Source organism: Prionailurus bengalensis, chromosome C2 (genome assembly GCF_016509475.1).
Source record: "Prionailurus bengalensis isolate Pbe53 chromosome C2, Fcat_Pben_1.1_paternal_pri, whole genome shotgun sequence".
In the NCBI taxonomy this organism is placed as follows: Eukaryota; Metazoa; Chordata; class Mammalia; order Carnivora; family Felidae; genus Prionailurus; species Prionailurus bengalensis.
In genome coordinates this window covers 115986323-116003766 of record NC_057350.1, presented here as the reverse complement: position 1 = coordinate 116003766, position 17444 = coordinate 115986323, and the positions used below count along the sequence as shown (strand labels likewise).

At 37.8% G+C, this 17444-nt stretch overlaps 2 protein-coding genes across 16 annotated transcripts in view; one reads left to right on the top strand and one right to left on the bottom strand.

Annotated features, from left to right (window-relative positions):
* The window catches only part of GYG1 (glycogenin 1), a 75413-nt gene extending 68512 nt beyond the window's left edge, over positions 1-6901 (top strand). For 2 of the 4 annotated variants that reach the window (XM_043595182.1, XM_043595183.1), the window contains exons 6-8: positions 3330-3549; positions 5716-5766; positions 6038-6901. In XM_043595182.1, coding sequence (XP_043451117.1) covers positions 3330-3549; positions 5716-5766; positions 6038-6211 — 445 coding nt within the window. In that variant the 3' untranslated portion in view covers positions 6212-6901. The remainder of the gene's footprint in view (positions 1-3329; positions 3550-5715; positions 5767-6037) is intronic. The other 2 variants (XM_043595184.1, XM_043595185.1) reach the window with 1 other exon arrangement.
* Positions 6902-13582: 6681 nt separating this feature from the next.
* The window catches only part of HLTF (helicase like transcription factor), a 51168-nt gene continuing 47306 nt past the window's right edge, over positions 13583-17444 (bottom strand). For 4 of the 12 annotated variants that reach the window (XM_043595176.1, XM_043595170.1, XM_043595173.1 and 1 more), the window contains exons 25-26: positions 15595-15761; positions 13583-14756 (exon numbers count right to left, since the gene is read on the bottom strand). In XM_043595176.1, coding sequence (XP_043451111.1) covers positions 15609-15761 — 153 coding nt within the window. In that variant the 3' untranslated portion in view covers positions 13583-14756; positions 15595-15608. Of the gene's footprint in view, positions 15762-17444 lie in introns of all 12 variants that reach the window. The other 8 variants (XM_043595181.1, XM_043595171.1, XM_043595177.1 and 5 more) reach the window with 2 other exon arrangements.

The window sequence follows — 17444 nt, the reverse complement described above, 5'->3', positions numbered from 1 at the left end:
AGATGAGGCAGTGCCCGCCAGCCCCATCAACACAAGCGTCAGGTCTCTGGGCTGTGGGCTCCTCCGTCACCATTAGAATGTTTGTCGAAGGCCTTTATCTTAACTGCCATCTTGCCCGGGGTCTCCTCTGGACCCCACTTCCTGCACAAAGCCTCTTCTGAAAATCCCCACCTGCACTAACTGCTTGGGCATTTTCATAGACCCTAATGTCAGCATTGCACTGCTAGCCCTGACTTGTTGCCTCATTTGTGCTCGTTTCTTATTTTCACGTTAGATGACCCCTCTCCCTGTTGGGACGAAAATCATTTGGGGTCATGCACTGAGCATAGTGCCTTATGCGTAGCAGGTGCTTATTTAGTTGATAGCCCTATCTGCACAAATTTTGAGCATTATGACTTCTATCCTTTTAAGGATAAAGTTGAGAGTATTTGTATGCATGTGTTTGTGTACCTGTGGGTTATGTGTGTATGTGTGTAGGTGTGTAAAATAGAAAATAAAGAGCAAACTTGGGGATACCAGGTATCTACTGCATTTTCAGAAGAAATGAACTGTGGAATAGTCCAGTGGTCTTAGGAGGAAGTTTACAATAGGCTCTATTTTTCTCAGTTTTGGAGTGGCAGCATGGTAGGATTGCTAAGAGGACAGGCTTAAGAAGCAGAAATGTGTGAAATCCTTTTTCTGCTACTTAATAGCTATAGAGCTGCAGGCAACTCCCTGGCCTCTAAGAGCCTCTGTTAACACATTAGTAAGGTCTACAGTGCCAGACTGTTATTATTCCCAATCATGTCCCTAAAAGAATTTGGGCCCCAAACATAGGAAACTCTGATAGTGATAGCTATGTAATAGGTCTCTGGCATTAAAAAAAAATTTTTTTTTCTTTAAGATCAGAAAAGTTACATGAATAGAGTTTGCATTATTTCAGTCTGTACATCATGCTCAGCTACTTTGGTTGCCTATAGGATAAATCCACTAAAATCCAGCACTTGAGCCCAACACCCAAGCACCCATTCTTCCTTTCCTAGCAAAATTTCCTCTTTGGCTCCACTGGGAGGACCCTCCATCTAACACACATATGCTCACCTGATACTTGTATCCCCCTGCCTAGAATTCTCTGTATTATTACTAGCTACCCAGATCCAGTCTGCTGTACAAGCTTTAAGTCTCTGCCCCAGTGAATCTACCTTCCACGACCTCCCTGCCTCTGCATTCCCAGAGCACTCACTGTTCCCGTTTTTCTTCTGGCACATGTTATCTTCACCTTTATTATTTGGTTTTATATACACAGATTTCCTCCCAGCCAGAATAGGACCACTCTTAACTCTTAGTCTTTTTAGGATACTATTGTGAGATGCAGTGCATACACAAAAGGGTATATATAAAAAATGTTTTTTTTAAATGCAAGTTAAAAAATAGAACACAACCAGTACCTCAGAAGCCCCTGTGTGTCTGTTTCCCATCATGCTCCCCTTTCCCCCAGAGGTAACCAACATCATGACACTTATATGTTGATCAGGTTTCTACTCTTTAAGCAGTACTTTGCTTTGCACTATGGGAGTGGATTCCTGTGCACGTATTTCTATTTGAATTTGAATTTTTCAGCATATTTTTAAAATTCATCCATTTTCACACCCCATGTTCACTGCAGCATTAATGACAATAGCTAAGACAAGTGTTCATTGATGGATGAATGTATAAAGAAAATGTATATGTACATGTAAGATGGAATATTATTCAGCTATAAAAAGAAGGAAGTCCTGCCATTTGCGGCAACACAGATGGAGTGTAAGGGCATTATGCTGAGTGAAGGCAGAGAAAGACAAGTACTCTAAAATCTCACTTATATGTGAAATCTAAAAACAAATAGACAAACTCATAAATACAAAGAAAAAAATTGGTGGCTGCAAGAAGCAGAGGGTAGGGAGGGAGCAAAATGGGTGAAGGTGGTGAAAAGATACAAATTTCTAGTTATCAAATAAAAAGACCTGGGGATGTGATGTACATCATGATGACTGTAGTTAACAGTACTGTATTGCATATTTGAAAGTTGCTGAGAGTAAATCTTACATCACATCACAAGAAAAAAATGTAACTATGTGCAGTTATGGATGTTAATTAAACTTGCTGTTGTAATATAAAAAAATTATCCATTTGCTACATGATATGTATAGCTACAATTTGTTTATTTTGACTGCTGTATTACATCCCATGATCTGAATACACCATAAGTTATCCTTTAAAAAGATTAAATGGGATGGATCAGTTGGTTAAGCGTCTGACTTTGGCTCAGGTCATGATCTTTGCAGTTCATGGGTTCGAGCCCCGCGTCGGGCTCTGTGCTGACCGCATGCTGACCGCTCGGAGCCTAGAGCCTGCTTCAGATTCTGTATCTCCCTCCCTCCCTCCCTCCCTCTCTCTCTCTTCCTCTCTCCCCCTTCCTCTCTCCCCCTCCCCCCTCACACTGTCTCTCTCAAAAATAAATGAATATTTAAAAAAAAAAAAAGATAAAATGGACAAGTAATCATAAAATCTCAGTGACATTCAACAGTAAGTATGTATTTCTTGCTCATATGTTGGTGGGTAGGCTGAGGCAGCTCTGATCATCTCAGCAGGGGTTGGAACCAGGCCACAGGTTTGATCCACATCTGCTCCATGGGTCTCATCCACTCTTCTGCTGGAAGAGGTCACAGCTTCTCAGAGAGAAGGAACAGAAACAAGCAGGGACTGTTTTTAAAAGGCAGTGTCACTTCTGCCCACATTTCATGGGCCAAAGGCAAGTGCTGTGAGCATGCCCAATTTATCAGTGAGGCAGGAATCTCATTCCTCCTGTGGAGATTGGGAAACGGAGTGAACACTTGCTGAACAATCTTAGCCCAGTAAGATACGGTCACTTGGGTTGTATCCAGTGATGACTGCTTCAAACAGTGCTGCTGCCGTGAACATTTTGAGTATGTCTCCTGTTGCACATGTTTAAGAGCTTCTTTAGGATGTGTGCCTAGGAGCTGAGCTTCCAGGCCAGAGGCGTGAGCATTTTCGATGTTACAAGGTAATACCAAATGGCTTTCCACGTGCTGTACCTTTCCTGCAGTGGATTGGTGTGTTAGTTGTTGCACTGATCCACCACTACTTTGGGATTTTTGTGTATATTTAACATACAATTGAATGATTTAAAAAGCATGTATAAAAATTTGTCTGTGAGCTTCATATCTTTTCCAACCAACCACTACTGCAAGATGGAAGGTGCACTGTTCAGGCTACAGAACAGAGTGCTATTTATCTTTTCGTCAGTGCTCGGAATCCACTAATGGCTTCAACTTGTGTTCCCTTGGCAGATTTGGTGCAAATGCCAAAGTTGTGCATTTCCTGGGGCGAATCAAACCGTGGAATTATACTTATGATCCTAAAACAAAAAGTGTCAAAAGCGAGTCCCATGATCCCACCATGACTCATCCAGAGTTTCTCAACCTGTGGTGGGACATCTTCACCACCAACGTTTTACCTCTGCTTCAACAGTTTGGCCTTGTCAAAGATCCCCACTCGTACCTAAATGTGGTAGGTTCTGTTTTACCCTTTCCGGTAATTTAATGCTGTATTTTTTTTTAACATGATAGACTGGTAGAGGTAGAGTATTTAGTGGTATTTTACCATAAGAGACTCTTAAATACAGAGAACAAACTGAGAGTTGCTGGAAGGGAGATGAGTGGCAGGATAGGCTAAATGGGTGATGGGCGTGAAGGAGGGCACTTGTGGGAATGAGCACTGGGTGTTATGTGTAAGTGATGAATCACTGGGTTCTACTCCTGAAACCAGTACTACCCTGTATGTTAACTAATTTGAATTTAAATTTAAATAAATACATAAATAAAAAGATGTTTGTAGAAAATTGTCCATCTTAGAGGGGAGAAATAGTGCCAGCAAAGATTAAAGTAGTAGATTTTGTGGCAAATTTCGATTAGATCTGAGAGCATAAGAAAGGGTTTTAGAGGTGTATATATATGTGTGTGTGTGTGTGTGTGTGTGTGTGTGTGTGTATCTAATATCTACAGAATTCTTAGCTCATTGTCCTAAGGTTCTGAGGTTATTCCTAAGGTTTAGGTAGTGCCCTGTTTCATGCTTTAGATGAATGGACACTTTTTCAAAGAAACTGCAAACATTTAAATATATGTATTTTATTTTTGCCATCTGCTTAGAAGAATGTATTTTTCAGTGAACATTACAATAACATGAACATGAAACAACGGATACTTTTCTAGGATTATTTTGGTTTGCTGTGTTTGTGCTCTTATGGTTACGTAGGATCTTGAAAAAAATCTTGTAAGAGGAAGATGACATTAACATTTAAAACACCAAACTGCTTAGACTCTTCTGACTTTAAAAGTCTTCCTGTGAGGTTTATTCTTTTGGAAAAATGGGAAGAGGAGGAGAAATTATACTTTTATGCTACATATTAAGATATAAAGAATAGAATTGAATGAGTGAATGATAATCCAGTCTAACTAATCAGTTAATTACCTTGGTATAATTATAAGAGGCTAAAAGTTGTAAGAGATCCTTTTATTTGCCATAGTAGAGATTTTAGCCATTTTACTTATTAGCACTTGTACCAATATGTAAAATGGAGAAAGGGAAAAATAAATAACACTAACATTCTTACCCTAATTGCTTTCTACGGACTATGAAATAATATTGGCACAGTACTTGGAATGTTGCCTGGCACTTAGTGCTTAAACAAAGTTAGCTATTATTACAGAACCCTGACAGCTACTCTATCAAGTATTATTGTTACTGTGTTCTTTTTGTATATTAACATTAACTGAGGCCTAAAGAAGTTAAATAACCTCTGTTAGTTATATAATATACTCATCAAAAGCAGAACTGGGACTCAAATCTAGGTCTGCAAGACTGTTACCTTCTGACAAATATCATGAAGTAGAGAATTCTGGAAGAAACTCCCTGTATCATTCCTGTTGCAAGTGGAAGCAAAGGCAGGGCTAATCTAGGGTAAGGACTTAATGTTGCTTCAGCTATAAAATAATCTCCTGGAATCTGCCCAGATGCCTTAGAGTTCCAGTATATATAAACACACATATACACACTTACATATGTGTAGCAACAAAAACCAGTAATCAAAAATTTCGTTCTACCGTTTCCTCCGTTATAGAGCAGTACCTGTATGGTTTCATTCGCCTTTCTTTTTCTCTGCTAGTTCTAGTACCTTCTCACCTCAGAGCTTTTTGAAGAATAGCTTTGATATCCTTTTATTGTGCACTTGAAGTTAATTGCCTTTGTATAAGTCATGAGAACCTAATTTAACGTAGAGTAGGTTTGCTCCATTTCCTGCACATTTACCCTGTTGCTTCCACAACCCAAGGACTGAGAATTAGGAACCAAGGAAAAGCGATGGGAATGGAAACAGTTGATCCAGATTAAGCAAATTAAATTCACACATGCTATAAAATGAGATGCTTCTTGATAATAAGCTTCAACAAGCAGAGACGTTTGGTGCATTGTCTCAAACAATTAAGCTCTCACGTTTCTAACCTGACAACTTGTGTATGTGGTGTGGCTCTCTGGTTAGGTCCTTTGTGAAGCTTAGACTCTGAGGTATCATTTTGTTTAAGTTCTCAACCTTTCAGAGCCCACACAGATCGAGAATTTATCGTGAGACTTGTGTTCCCTTGTCCATCCATCTTACACTTTCTAATGAACTGTTTGCAGCTTTCAGACTTGGTCTATACACTGGCTTTCTCTTGTGGCTTCTGTAGAAAGGTATGCAGAACTTAAACATTAACCCTAATTACTTTGTTCTCCCAATGTTTTCACTGAGTCCAGAAGTCTTCATTTCGTTAGGAAAAAAAATCATATGACCCTTGTATTCCTGTGTCTTTTTTGTTTGTTTGTTTCATGTAATACTTTTCAGTTTTTGCTACTTTGCATGATAATTCATCCTGGCTTTTCTCACCTTCTGCAACTTCCTGCGTTCTTTTAAAACAGTCTGTTTTTCAGCTCTCAAGGAGTCTGATTATGCTCTCCTTTTTAGGAAGGTGTCTCGGGAGCCGTATCACATCTGTCCCTCGGGGAGATCCCGGCTACAGCACAGCCTTTTGTGTCCTCAGAAGAACGGAAGGAGCGGTGGGAACAGGGCCAGGCCGATTACATGGGAGCAGATTCCTTTGACAACATCAAGAGGAAACTTGATACTTACCTCCAGTAGAAACGCTGCCATTTTCCCATGGACACATCCATTTCACAGGCACTTGTTTCGGATGCTTAGTATCTAGAGCTGGGTTAAGCAAGGTCTGTTACAGTTGCTAGAAGCTTTGCTAAAATTAAAATTCATCAGATGAGGGGATTTTGCAGGACAACAGGTGAGAACTGGGCAAAAGTTGTGAAGTAGCAGTTCTGTTATGTGTGGACAGTGTTCTGCTTTTTAACCCTAGGCTTATTCACAGACGGTCAGAGATTCTTGATTTTGCTGACCTATGTGGTAAGGGAAACTCAAGCTATTAAATTGGCTGTATCGACTCTAGAAACGTGCCAAGACAGGCTCTAAATCCGCCTCTCTTCAGAATGGGACAGGGTATCTCTCTCGTGCTTGCTTGTTATACCTTTGACTAGACCCACAATTTAGAATTGCCCAGAGGCCACCAGAGCGATTGTAATTGTGCTTACAGGTAAAGACAGCCTAGAACACTGCTGAGGGATTCATAAACCTATCAACAGATGGTGTTAACCCATTTTATTTCCTAATTTCAGTGTCTGAAGTTGTTCACCAGTTTTCTATGTACAGTTTACAGCATGCGAAAACGCTTTTGTTCAGTTCTCTGTATCTGTAAACAGCCATGTGTTCTCTGATGGTTACCTGCAGTGGCACCCTGTATGAAAATAAAGACTTCTTGCCATATCCTGGTTGTCTAAATAAAGGATTCCCATTCCCCTTGAAAAAAAACGTATCAAGTAGTTTTTCATGAGTTTTAGAATTGGTCAGTGTTTTAAAAACCAGTGTAACACTTGACACTGGAATTGGTTTCTAGATATCTAGAAATATTTAAATATTGTGTTCTCCAGTGATGGTGATGGGTGTGATTGATGGAGGAAAGTGAGATCAGATGTATTTAATCCGTCAACCCGCATTTTATGTCCGTATTGAGTATTCAGATTTTGGAAAATATTATAACATCAAATCATTATCAGTCTCTGAACATATTTGATAATCTTTCAGGACAGTTAGTACTGGAACCGGTGTCTTCATGAATTAAAATGAGAAGTATAAAGGATATTAATTAAATGTACAGATGATTCTAGGCTGCAAGGATTTGGCAAGCCAGGGAAGGGCAGGATCAAAAATGACCTTTATTTAATTTTTTTTAATGTTTGTTTATTCTTTAGAGAGTGAGCATGAGTGGGGGAGGGGCAGAAAGAGAGGGAGACACAGAAGCTGAAGGCTCCAGGTTCCGAGTTGTCAGCACAGAGCCCAACACAGGGCTCGAACCCACGAACCGTGAGATCATGACCTGAGCTGAAGCCAGATGCTTAACTGACCGAGCCACCCAGGTGCCCCAAAATGACCTTTTAAAACCAATGTGAGTAATCAGAGATCATTCTATTGGGGAAAAACAAAAATACAGGAGAGAAGACCATGATGAGAAGAAACTTGAGAGCATTAATTGGGCGGAAACTGCAATGGCTTTTATGGCCTAATTCCACCAAGGTTGCCCTTCTTTCCCCAATATCCTATGGGTTACACAGGTGAGCCCTATTCAATGTGGGTGTGAATGAATAGAGGGGTGTATGGAATTCTGGAGGCAAGCTGGAATTCTGGAGGCTGGCTTTCAGAGAGCTCCAGAAGAACCTGAGGACTTCCCTAAAATTGTAGAATATTAAATAAGTGATTTCTGAAGGTAACACTACAATTATTTGGACTGGTGGAGAATGAGTTGCTATAATCCTCAAGTATACAAAGCACTTTTACCAAAGATTTAAGTGCCTCCATGCATCAGGTGCTTTGATAGCTCTTCTCAAAATACTCCTAAATCCCAGGATCTTTGTATTGGGGGGGGGGGGATTATCGAGATGTAACCCCATCATAAGTTGAGGAAGATGTGTATACAAATAAGGAACTGGTTTCCTGGCATCCTCCAAAGGTAACCAGTGTGGTTTTGGGGGGGATTATGTTCTAAGCATCATTATGAATTAATGAATTTTAATGTGGTTAGTTTCAGTCCATTGCAGTTGTTCCTAAAGATCTAATTGCCTTACCTTTAGGGTTTACGTTTTAAGAACACTCCTTGTGCAACTGGTGGAAAACAGCTTGAATGAAGGACAAAAGACTTGATGGGAAGGACAGTTAGTTTACTGTAGTGGTCCTGGAGAGAGACAGTGGTAATGCAGCATACCTTTCACCAGGATGAAGGCAGCGAAGTCGCCGATGGCTTGGATGAGGAGTGAGGAGAAAGGAGGAACAGAAGATGAGGCGCTCAAGCAACTGTGTCTCCAACCTCACTGCTCCCTAAAACACTGGAGACTTAATTGTGAGTACAGTTTCTTACACCTCATTACTTACAAATTCTGATTCAGTAGGTCTTGGCTGAGGCCATAGTATCTCCGTTTCAAGTAACTACCAGGCAGTCCAAAAGACTGTCTCAAATGACATTTGAGAACCACTAGATACATTGAGGTGTTTATACCAATACAACAGGGAGTGAGGTTTTCAGCAGAAGAGGCATGAAGCGATGAGGTGATTGTTGCATAGCCGGGGGGCCACCTTCTGATTAAAGCCTTTCCAAAAGACAATCTCGGCTCTGTGAGTAATAGAGGAAACGTTACCATAAATAACATCTATAAATGTATTTGTGTAGCGTTTACCTTTTTAATGTCACTGAGACTTGGAGCATTAAGTAAGATTTGGCTTGTCCTTAAAATAGTCTGCTATGGTTTGCTTTTTCTCGGCTTGTTATTACAAATACACAAATGGATTACAATCTTTTTATACTTGGGTAAGTTATTTGATTAACTTATTTCTCTGAGTTTCAGCTGCTGAAATTCAATCTCCTATAAATAAAACTGTAAAAAAAGCAAAAAGGAAAGAAAACTTACTGGGCATTTACATCTCAATTCTCATATCCTATGACATATATATAGTGTACTCATTTTGCAGATAATCAGAGAATAAGAGAGGTAAATACTCTGCAGACGATTTTGATTCAAATTTTTGTACTCCAAGCTTCATAGCTCTGCTCTGCTTTAAACAAATGTATGGTTAGAACAGACCGATGAGATCAGAGAAACCTCTATATAACCAGAAATACAAATACCAGAAGCCTCTGGGAGTAACACAATTTAATCGAAAAGCTTTCATTTTGCTATAGGGATGAGGACGGTGGCTTGAAATAGGACTTGGGAAATACCTTTCACAAAGGCATTCCTAAATAGGCTGCCTGAAATTATAATGTAAAAATAAATGGGTAAAACCCAAGGATAGAATTTGTTGTGAGTTTTGGCTGAGACAAACATGATTCAGCTTCTGAACATACTTTGTTTCCTACAACTCTCTTTATCCTGGTTTCAGCAGTTTTATGGGCCTAGAAGAGACACTACTGTTATAGGACTATGCTATAATATTGTGATGTATTCGGGGTCAACATTTACCTATAAGGGCAAGGGCTCCTTACACCTTCTAAGCAGTTCAACTCTTGTCGTCTACTTACTTATTCTGTATTCACTTGTTTCTTGATGTTCAGTCTCTGACAGTTACCATTTCTCACTACTGTTTGCCTAGAATAAAAATTCTAGGAAGAGTCAAATGTTCAGAAATAGGGCCTTTGAATGCTAGTACAGTTAACCCTTGAACAACACAGGTTGAACTGTGAGGGTACACTTATACATGGATTTTTTTTTTTTTTTGGGCGCAGTGTCCTGTATTTTCTTTATGATTTTAATAATTTTCTCCAGCTTTATTTTAAGAATACAGTATGTAATAGGGGTGCCTGGCTGGCTCAGTTAAGTACCTGACTCTTGATTTTGGCTCATGTCATCATCTCATGGTTTGTGGGTTTAAGCCCCACATTGGGCTCCATGCTGACAGTGCAGAACCTGCTTAGGATTCTCTCTGCTCTTCCCTGCCCCCCCCCCCCACACAAACTTTATATATACTTTTTATACTGTATTTTTTTTTTTTTAAAGTATGTGTTGAGTGTTCTCAGTAAGGCTTCTGGCTAAGAGTAGGCTGTTTATTAGTAGGCTAAGTTTTTGGAGAATCGAATTATATGTAGATTTTCAACAGCACATGGGGTCAGCACCATATACAGTTGGTTCAAAGGTCAACTGTATATGGATTTACTGAAGCCTATTTTAGGTGGTCAAAGCCTTTCTGGCTCCTGGGTCCCTCCCTGGTTGAGATGAACAGAAACCCAGTCTTCAGACAACGAATACTGCTTTATTGTGGCCATGCAATAGGTAATCCAGATAGTTAAGTGTATTTTGGAACTTATCTGTAGCAAAAGAACTACAAGATTCAAAGCCTTTTCTTTTTACCATTGAGAAAAGATATGAAAGCCTCAAATTTGATGTGTGTGGGGGAAATCAAACCTACGACTCCATGTTTTTTGCCTTAATATTTTTTGTTTCCTGTTTTACATTGCATAAGAGCTAAAACTCTAAAAAGGCTTACATAACTTATTTTAAATAAGTATATATTGAAGGCTAATTAACTTGGAATCTGAAAGGATAAGCATACTATAGAAAATAGCATAACATGTGCATAAAAGTGTCAAGAGGCTATGAGAAGTCCCTGAACTAGGCTAGGCAGATTTCTTTCCTTTATCTTCCAAGGATATGCCTTAATGAAGGTAAAGTACAACTTTTCCATGCAAAGCTGCACAATTACACTGTAAAATCTTTTCCAGGGATCCTAAAATACCAAAGGTCACCTAGTAAGATGTGTAAAATGGCAAAAATAACTCGGATTATAAGAACATTTGTAGAAGATCAATATATCCTTTAAAAAAAAAATCTCCTTGTGAACAGTGGTAGAACAGCTTTAGGCTGTAAGACAAATTTGCCTACACAAAGGTCAGACCCATGCCTTTGGAGATTAGCTCCATGCTTGCTCAAGGTCTATAATTCATATACAAAATGAATGGTTATCTTGGGGCCCCTGGGTGGCTCAGTAGCTTGAGAGTCTAACTCTTGATCTCAGCTCAGGTCATGATCCAGGTGGGATCTGTGCCAAATGTGGAGCCTGCTTGAGATTCTCTCTCTCCCCCCCCCCCCCATCCCTCTCTTCTGATACTTTTTAAAATAAAAAAATTAAATGTTTAGCTCCTTACTTTATCTGTATGTGCAAGCGGCCTATTAGGTCTCCATCTCCTTCACTAGAATGTTTCTCATGAAATACTTAATTTACCTTTTCTTTATCAACATACTGATACCAGGGCAAGATTTCTTTAAAATGCTACAATGTACCACTAGGGAATAGCCCTTCCCTCGCCTAACAAAAAGGATAAATTAAGCATTCAGGAAGCTTTATCCTGGTTAATTTTATCTGCCTTTATTTTTAATTAACTAGAATGTTGAAAAGGCAGCAAACTTACTGAAAACCTTCTTGAAATATTCATCTCTCTTCAGTAAGTGCAGCACATACTTAACAATATATATACTCTTTGATGACTCTTAATATCCTTTCTGGTCCCATTAAATAGCCTCTTAGAATTGAGTTTCAACCTGCGAAGACCTGTCCTAGAATTCTTTTTTAGCCATCAATCTAAGCAATCATTTTGACATTTGATGGCCTTCTAAATGAAGTCCCAATGTAACCTTAGTTAATACAAACTTTTGGACACTTGGTTCAGGTTAATGAGGGTGGCCTATGCCATATATATTGAAATACAAACATTATTAAAATTGTATTCCTTTCCTATAGAAATCAATTTTTATATTAAAAGTAGAAATGGGTTTAAATTTGTCAGGAGACCCTTGATCAGGAAGGTTGAATAAGGAACTGGAAACCTCTCATTTTTTAGGGGCACCTGGGTTCAGTTGGTTAAGCATCCGACTTCCACTAAGGTCGTGATCTCAGGGTTCCTGAGTTCAAGCCCTGCATTGGGCTCTGTGCTGACAGCTCAGAGCCTGGAACCTGCCTCAGATTCTGTCTCCTTCTCTCTGCCCTTACCCCCCTCGTGCTCGGTCTCTCAAATAAACATTAAAAAAAATACCTCATTTTAATCAAAAACTGAGAATAAGTCATTTATCCTTTAAAATGGAATAAGTTATTATGGCTTCATATAAAAGACTACTCTCCCTTATAAGAAGTATGAATATATTAATACGGGAAGATAACCTGTCTGCTTACAAGGTTTCTAATCAAGTTTCCCCTTTGAAGTAGGCATTACTGCAGGGAAGCATCTCAGTCATTATTCACGGCTACCAGTATTTTTGGCTCTTCTTATTCACAAGTACTGCACAAATAAGGTTCCACATTCCAGAATGTAAACTTGTAAGGAAGGTTACTACACACTTAATGGCTGAGGGAAAACTGTATTATGCCTTTTGCAAATACTTTAAAGTTAATATAGCTAAAAACTTAAGATTGAACATTTGAGTTCTCATTAAACCAAACATAAAATTTGTCCTCATATATTTTTTTAAATGTTTATTTTTAATTTTTTTTTCAACGTTTATTTATTTTTGGGACAGAGAGAGACAGAGCATGAACGGGGGAGGGGCAGAGAGAGAGGGAGACACAGAATCGGAAACAGGCTCCAGGCTCCGAGCCATCAGCCCAGAGCCCGACGCGGGGCTCGAACTCACGGACCGCGAGATCGTGACCTGGCTGAAGTCGGACACTTAACCGACTGAGCCACCCAGGCGCCCCTAAATGTTTATTTTTTAGAGAGAGTGTGTGTGAGCAGGGAAGGGGCAGAGAGAGGGAGACACAGAATCTGAAGCAGGCTCCAGTCTCTGAACTGTCAGCACAAAACTGATGCAGGGCTTGAACCCATGAACTGAGAGATCATGACCTGAGCTGAAGTCAGACACTTAACCGGGCACAAGCTACCCAGGCACGCCATCCTCATATTTTTAATGCATCTTCCAAATCCTACTGAACAGAACTTTCGGCAAGTACCATAAAGAATGTAAAAAATACAAAGCCTTTGACTTCTCCCAACAGAATATACTGCTTGAAGATAATTTCATTGGTACTCACTAGTAATAAACATTTTCTTGATTTACTATTTCAATCCTAGATTAGGCAAAATCTACAATTCAGAGTGCTATGCTACTGATACCACTATACATAGGTATTACCACACCTCTTTTCTGGCAGATGAGGAAATAAAAAGACTCGGAACCGATGTTTTAGAAGATCAAGACATTTAACAAACTTTAAACACATATACACTCTGGTTTCTAAACAAGAAATGGAACCTAATTGACCAAAATAAAAAAGGTGGGAAGAATGAGGAAACTCTTGTTATTCATAGTACTTTTTATGTACTGTCAGTAAAAAACACAATTGTGTAATATATCTTCACAGCATGAGATAAATTTTCTTCAAAGAAGTCACCAAAATTATGGCACTGAAGCTAATTTTTAAAACTTTTATTGATTTTAAATTCAAAACAAAATCCAGTTTGAACCACAAAATTCAGTTTGAACCACAAGTGGGAATACAGTGTATTCAAGATATTTCTAAAGCTATTATTCTACATAATGATGAAACAGCATTGCATAATATGAACTTTTCATTCCGGTAGTTTATAGATTTTCTTAGGAAGAATTAAATTTTTTAACACCACTTAATAGGACTTCACAAAAAATATTTTTTAAATGACTTGCCAAATTTATCATTATGAGTTTTAAAACAAGTCTATAAATGGGTAAAGAAGCAAGCAAAATCTTCACTTTTATGTTTTCAAGGCTCTGCCTTTATAAAGCAAGAAGAGTAGATTATGTATTTTTTGTTGAAAACTTTTTGTACTTAAATCTCACAAGTGTGTTGGCACTTAGAAATCCACATGCTGTATTTCATCAGATTCTGATCAACCTGATTTTGTGTAATGCTAGTTCTACAAGGTACAGAAATTCCCCATTGCTCCTAATGCCAGGGGACTAACCCGAAGTTATTATTCCACTCTTATCTGTGCAGAAAAGTCTGTTGATCTTTTAACCAGCCCTCTGCCTTACCTGATGCCAAAGAGAAAAGAGACTGGAAAGATTCTTGCTGCCCTTGGAGCAAGAGACAACACAGGGAGGGGAGAATTTAGCTGTTGATGGGTTTAGCACATATCTAGATGTATGCCCTGGAACACAACACTGCCTCCAAGATCCTCTTTAAGTCAAGTCATTTCTTAACACTATAAACTATATGGTGTTCTTAAGTCTGTATCGTCAAACAGAAGCTTCTGTTACAGTAATTAATCTGTCTCTGGAGCAAAGTTTCTTTTAAGGAAAAACACTACTGACTACCTCATGTGATTGCCAAATGTAGAGCTTGTTTTAAATGTGACTCAGAGTCCTCTAGAATGCCATGGCAACTACTGTGAGTCTGCTTATTAACAAAAGAAGAAAAAGAGGACTAATTTTATAGATAAATGTAAGGATGAATTACTGAAGTTCCAAAATCAAAGTCTGATTCTAAACACAATAACAAAGAAATTTTTCCATTCAGGATTAAGATGTCTTTAAGAGTTGAAACGATTTTGGAGGTCATCCAGCCCAACTTCCATCCAGATATCACGCCTCTCACATATAGTAGTCTTCTGAATTATAAAAATTTATAAAGTTATTTTTTTAAAAAAAGCTACATAAATAAAAATTATACATATAGAAATATCTATTCAGCAATGCCATAATTTAAATATTCAAATCAAACTGAGTAGAATTGGTTACTTCTCACCCCCACAGACTGTATTTACACACTAACACATCAAATTACATTTAAACAATAGAACTAACTGGACTAAAATGGAGAAAAAGTGTTCTAACACAGTCCCTAATATTTTCATAAACACAAAACTGCAAGTCACCAATGTGAATTGTATCTCAAACTGCCAAAAAAAAATTGTAAGTAACTTGCTAACCTGGAATTAGGTCTCTCATTTAAGGTTTGATTCTGGAATGTAAATACGATTTTTCAAAGTAATAAAATCTCTTGTATATAGTCTATATATACTAATCGTTTACAGGGACTGTGAATCTATATAGCATCACAAATGGGAAGCTCTAGTGATTAACGAAGTATGTTCAACACAGAAAATAACTCTTTATTCAGTCAAAAGTATAAAAGGTTTGACCTTATTTGAAATATGAAAAAGCTGAGTACTTGAAAGATATATGAAAATACTCAGCAAAGATACTATGAAAAGTTGAAAAAGTAACTTTTTTTCTCAAAAAATTATTTTAGGCCACAGTATGTAACAGAACTTATTGCTATTTGAAATATCATTAAAAATAGGTTCATATATAGAAGAGATCATACGTTACTAATATAAAACGATATGCTCCTTTTAGAAGACATACTCTCTAGATCTCATTTCTAAAACTCTGTATTTTCTCATTTCCAAAATTTCTGTATATATCTAATCAAACTGACCTTACCAAAATCCCACAAATTATAAATCAATTAAAGTTCTGATCTCATTAATTTTAGCTTGTTTCATTTCATTAGCATTTGTTTTTTTAGTTCCAAAGGCTCCAGCAGCAAGTTCTCTCTTTGTGTTTTGTATTTTCAGCATATTTTCTTCAACAGAATCCTTCACAATGAACTTTAAAAAAGAAAAAAAAAAAAAAAAGGTAAGTACTTTTAGGTTACAATATTTAAAATCTTCAATGTAAAAAAAAAAAAAAAAAAAAAATTAAGACATAAAATCTTGGTCCACTATAAGGAAATCTGCTTTTCTACTGTATTACAAAGCTTTTAAAATTGCTCAATAATCTATTATAAACTATTTAGCTCTTTTTTTCTCAATATGCAGTGAGTATATTCAGAACATGACATAGTAACTACAGCTGAACACTGCTTTCCCTCATCACTCAGTATGGCTTTCTTGTATAAAGAATATGGCTGTAAGGCCATAAAGTTACATCTTTACAACAGCACCATAGCAAACCTATAAGCAAACTTTATAGGCAATTCTGTAACTGGAATTAGCAATATAAATTTAGCATTATATTTAAATAGCCAAATGAGATTTTCCAAGAAATGGAATAAGCCTTTACCTGGTTTAACTTACAATCTGAAAAAGTTAAAGAGAAAAAAGATGCCTAAGAAGAATTTCTGATAGGGGCGCCCTGGGTGGCTCAGTCAGGTTAAGTGTCCAGTTTTGACTCATGTCATGATCTCATGGTTTCCATGAGTTCAAGCCCCACGTTGGGCTCTGTGTAGAGCTCAGAGCCTGGAGTTTGCTTCAGATTCTGTGTGTCCCTCTCTCTCTGCCTTTCTCCCAGTCATGCTCTCTCTCAAAAATAAAAAAATTAAACATTTCTGATAAAAACCTTGATTAAAAAATATCCTCATTAACCTACAAATAAATGTCCTCAATCTTAAATGTATCCACTAGAACTTTACCAAGTACAGTACACTTAAAACAATAAAAGGAACAGGTCAAGAATGATTACTATCACTACTACTATTCAACATTGTGTAGAGATCCCAGTAACTGTAATAATTAAACAAGATGAACTATACAACGTGAAAAGACCTAAGTAGAGAGACATACTAAATTCTTGTATGGGAACACTCCTTATTTATAAAGGAGACCATTCTCAAATTGATCATAAATTCAATAAACCCCAAAAAAGATTTCTTAAATGGGATCTGGTAACTTATAAATCCACAGTTCAATTCAAGAGTAAATAATCATATTAACCAATCTTGAAAAAAAAGGGTTAATGAGAACACTGTCCTGCTAGTTATCAAAGCATACTTTAAAAAACCATAATAATTATTAAAGTGATATTGTCCTGGGATTAGGAAAAGAAATTAGTGAAACCGGAACACAGGAACAAAAGTCCAGAAAGAGACTCACGTTAATATATATGAACTCGTTTATGATAAAAGTGACATTTCAAATGAGAAAAAAAGGATATACTTTAAAAAAAAAAAAAAAAAAGATGGAGCACACAGCTCTTCATTTGAAAAAAGAACCATATCATGACTCCTAAAAGATAAAACATTTTAAAAGAATATGGGAGGGATTTGTTTTTAAATTTGAAGATAAATTCTAAGATCTTTTTTTTTTTTTTTTAAATTTTTTTTTTCTTCGTTTTTCTTTATTTATTTTTGGGACAGAGAGAGACCGAGCATGAACAGGGGAGGGGCAGAGAGAGAGGGAGACACAGAATCGGAAACAGGCTCCAGGCTCTGAGCCATCAGCCCAGAGCCCGACGCGGGGCTCGAACTCACGGACCGCGAGATCGTGACCTGGCTGAAGTCGGACGCTTAACCG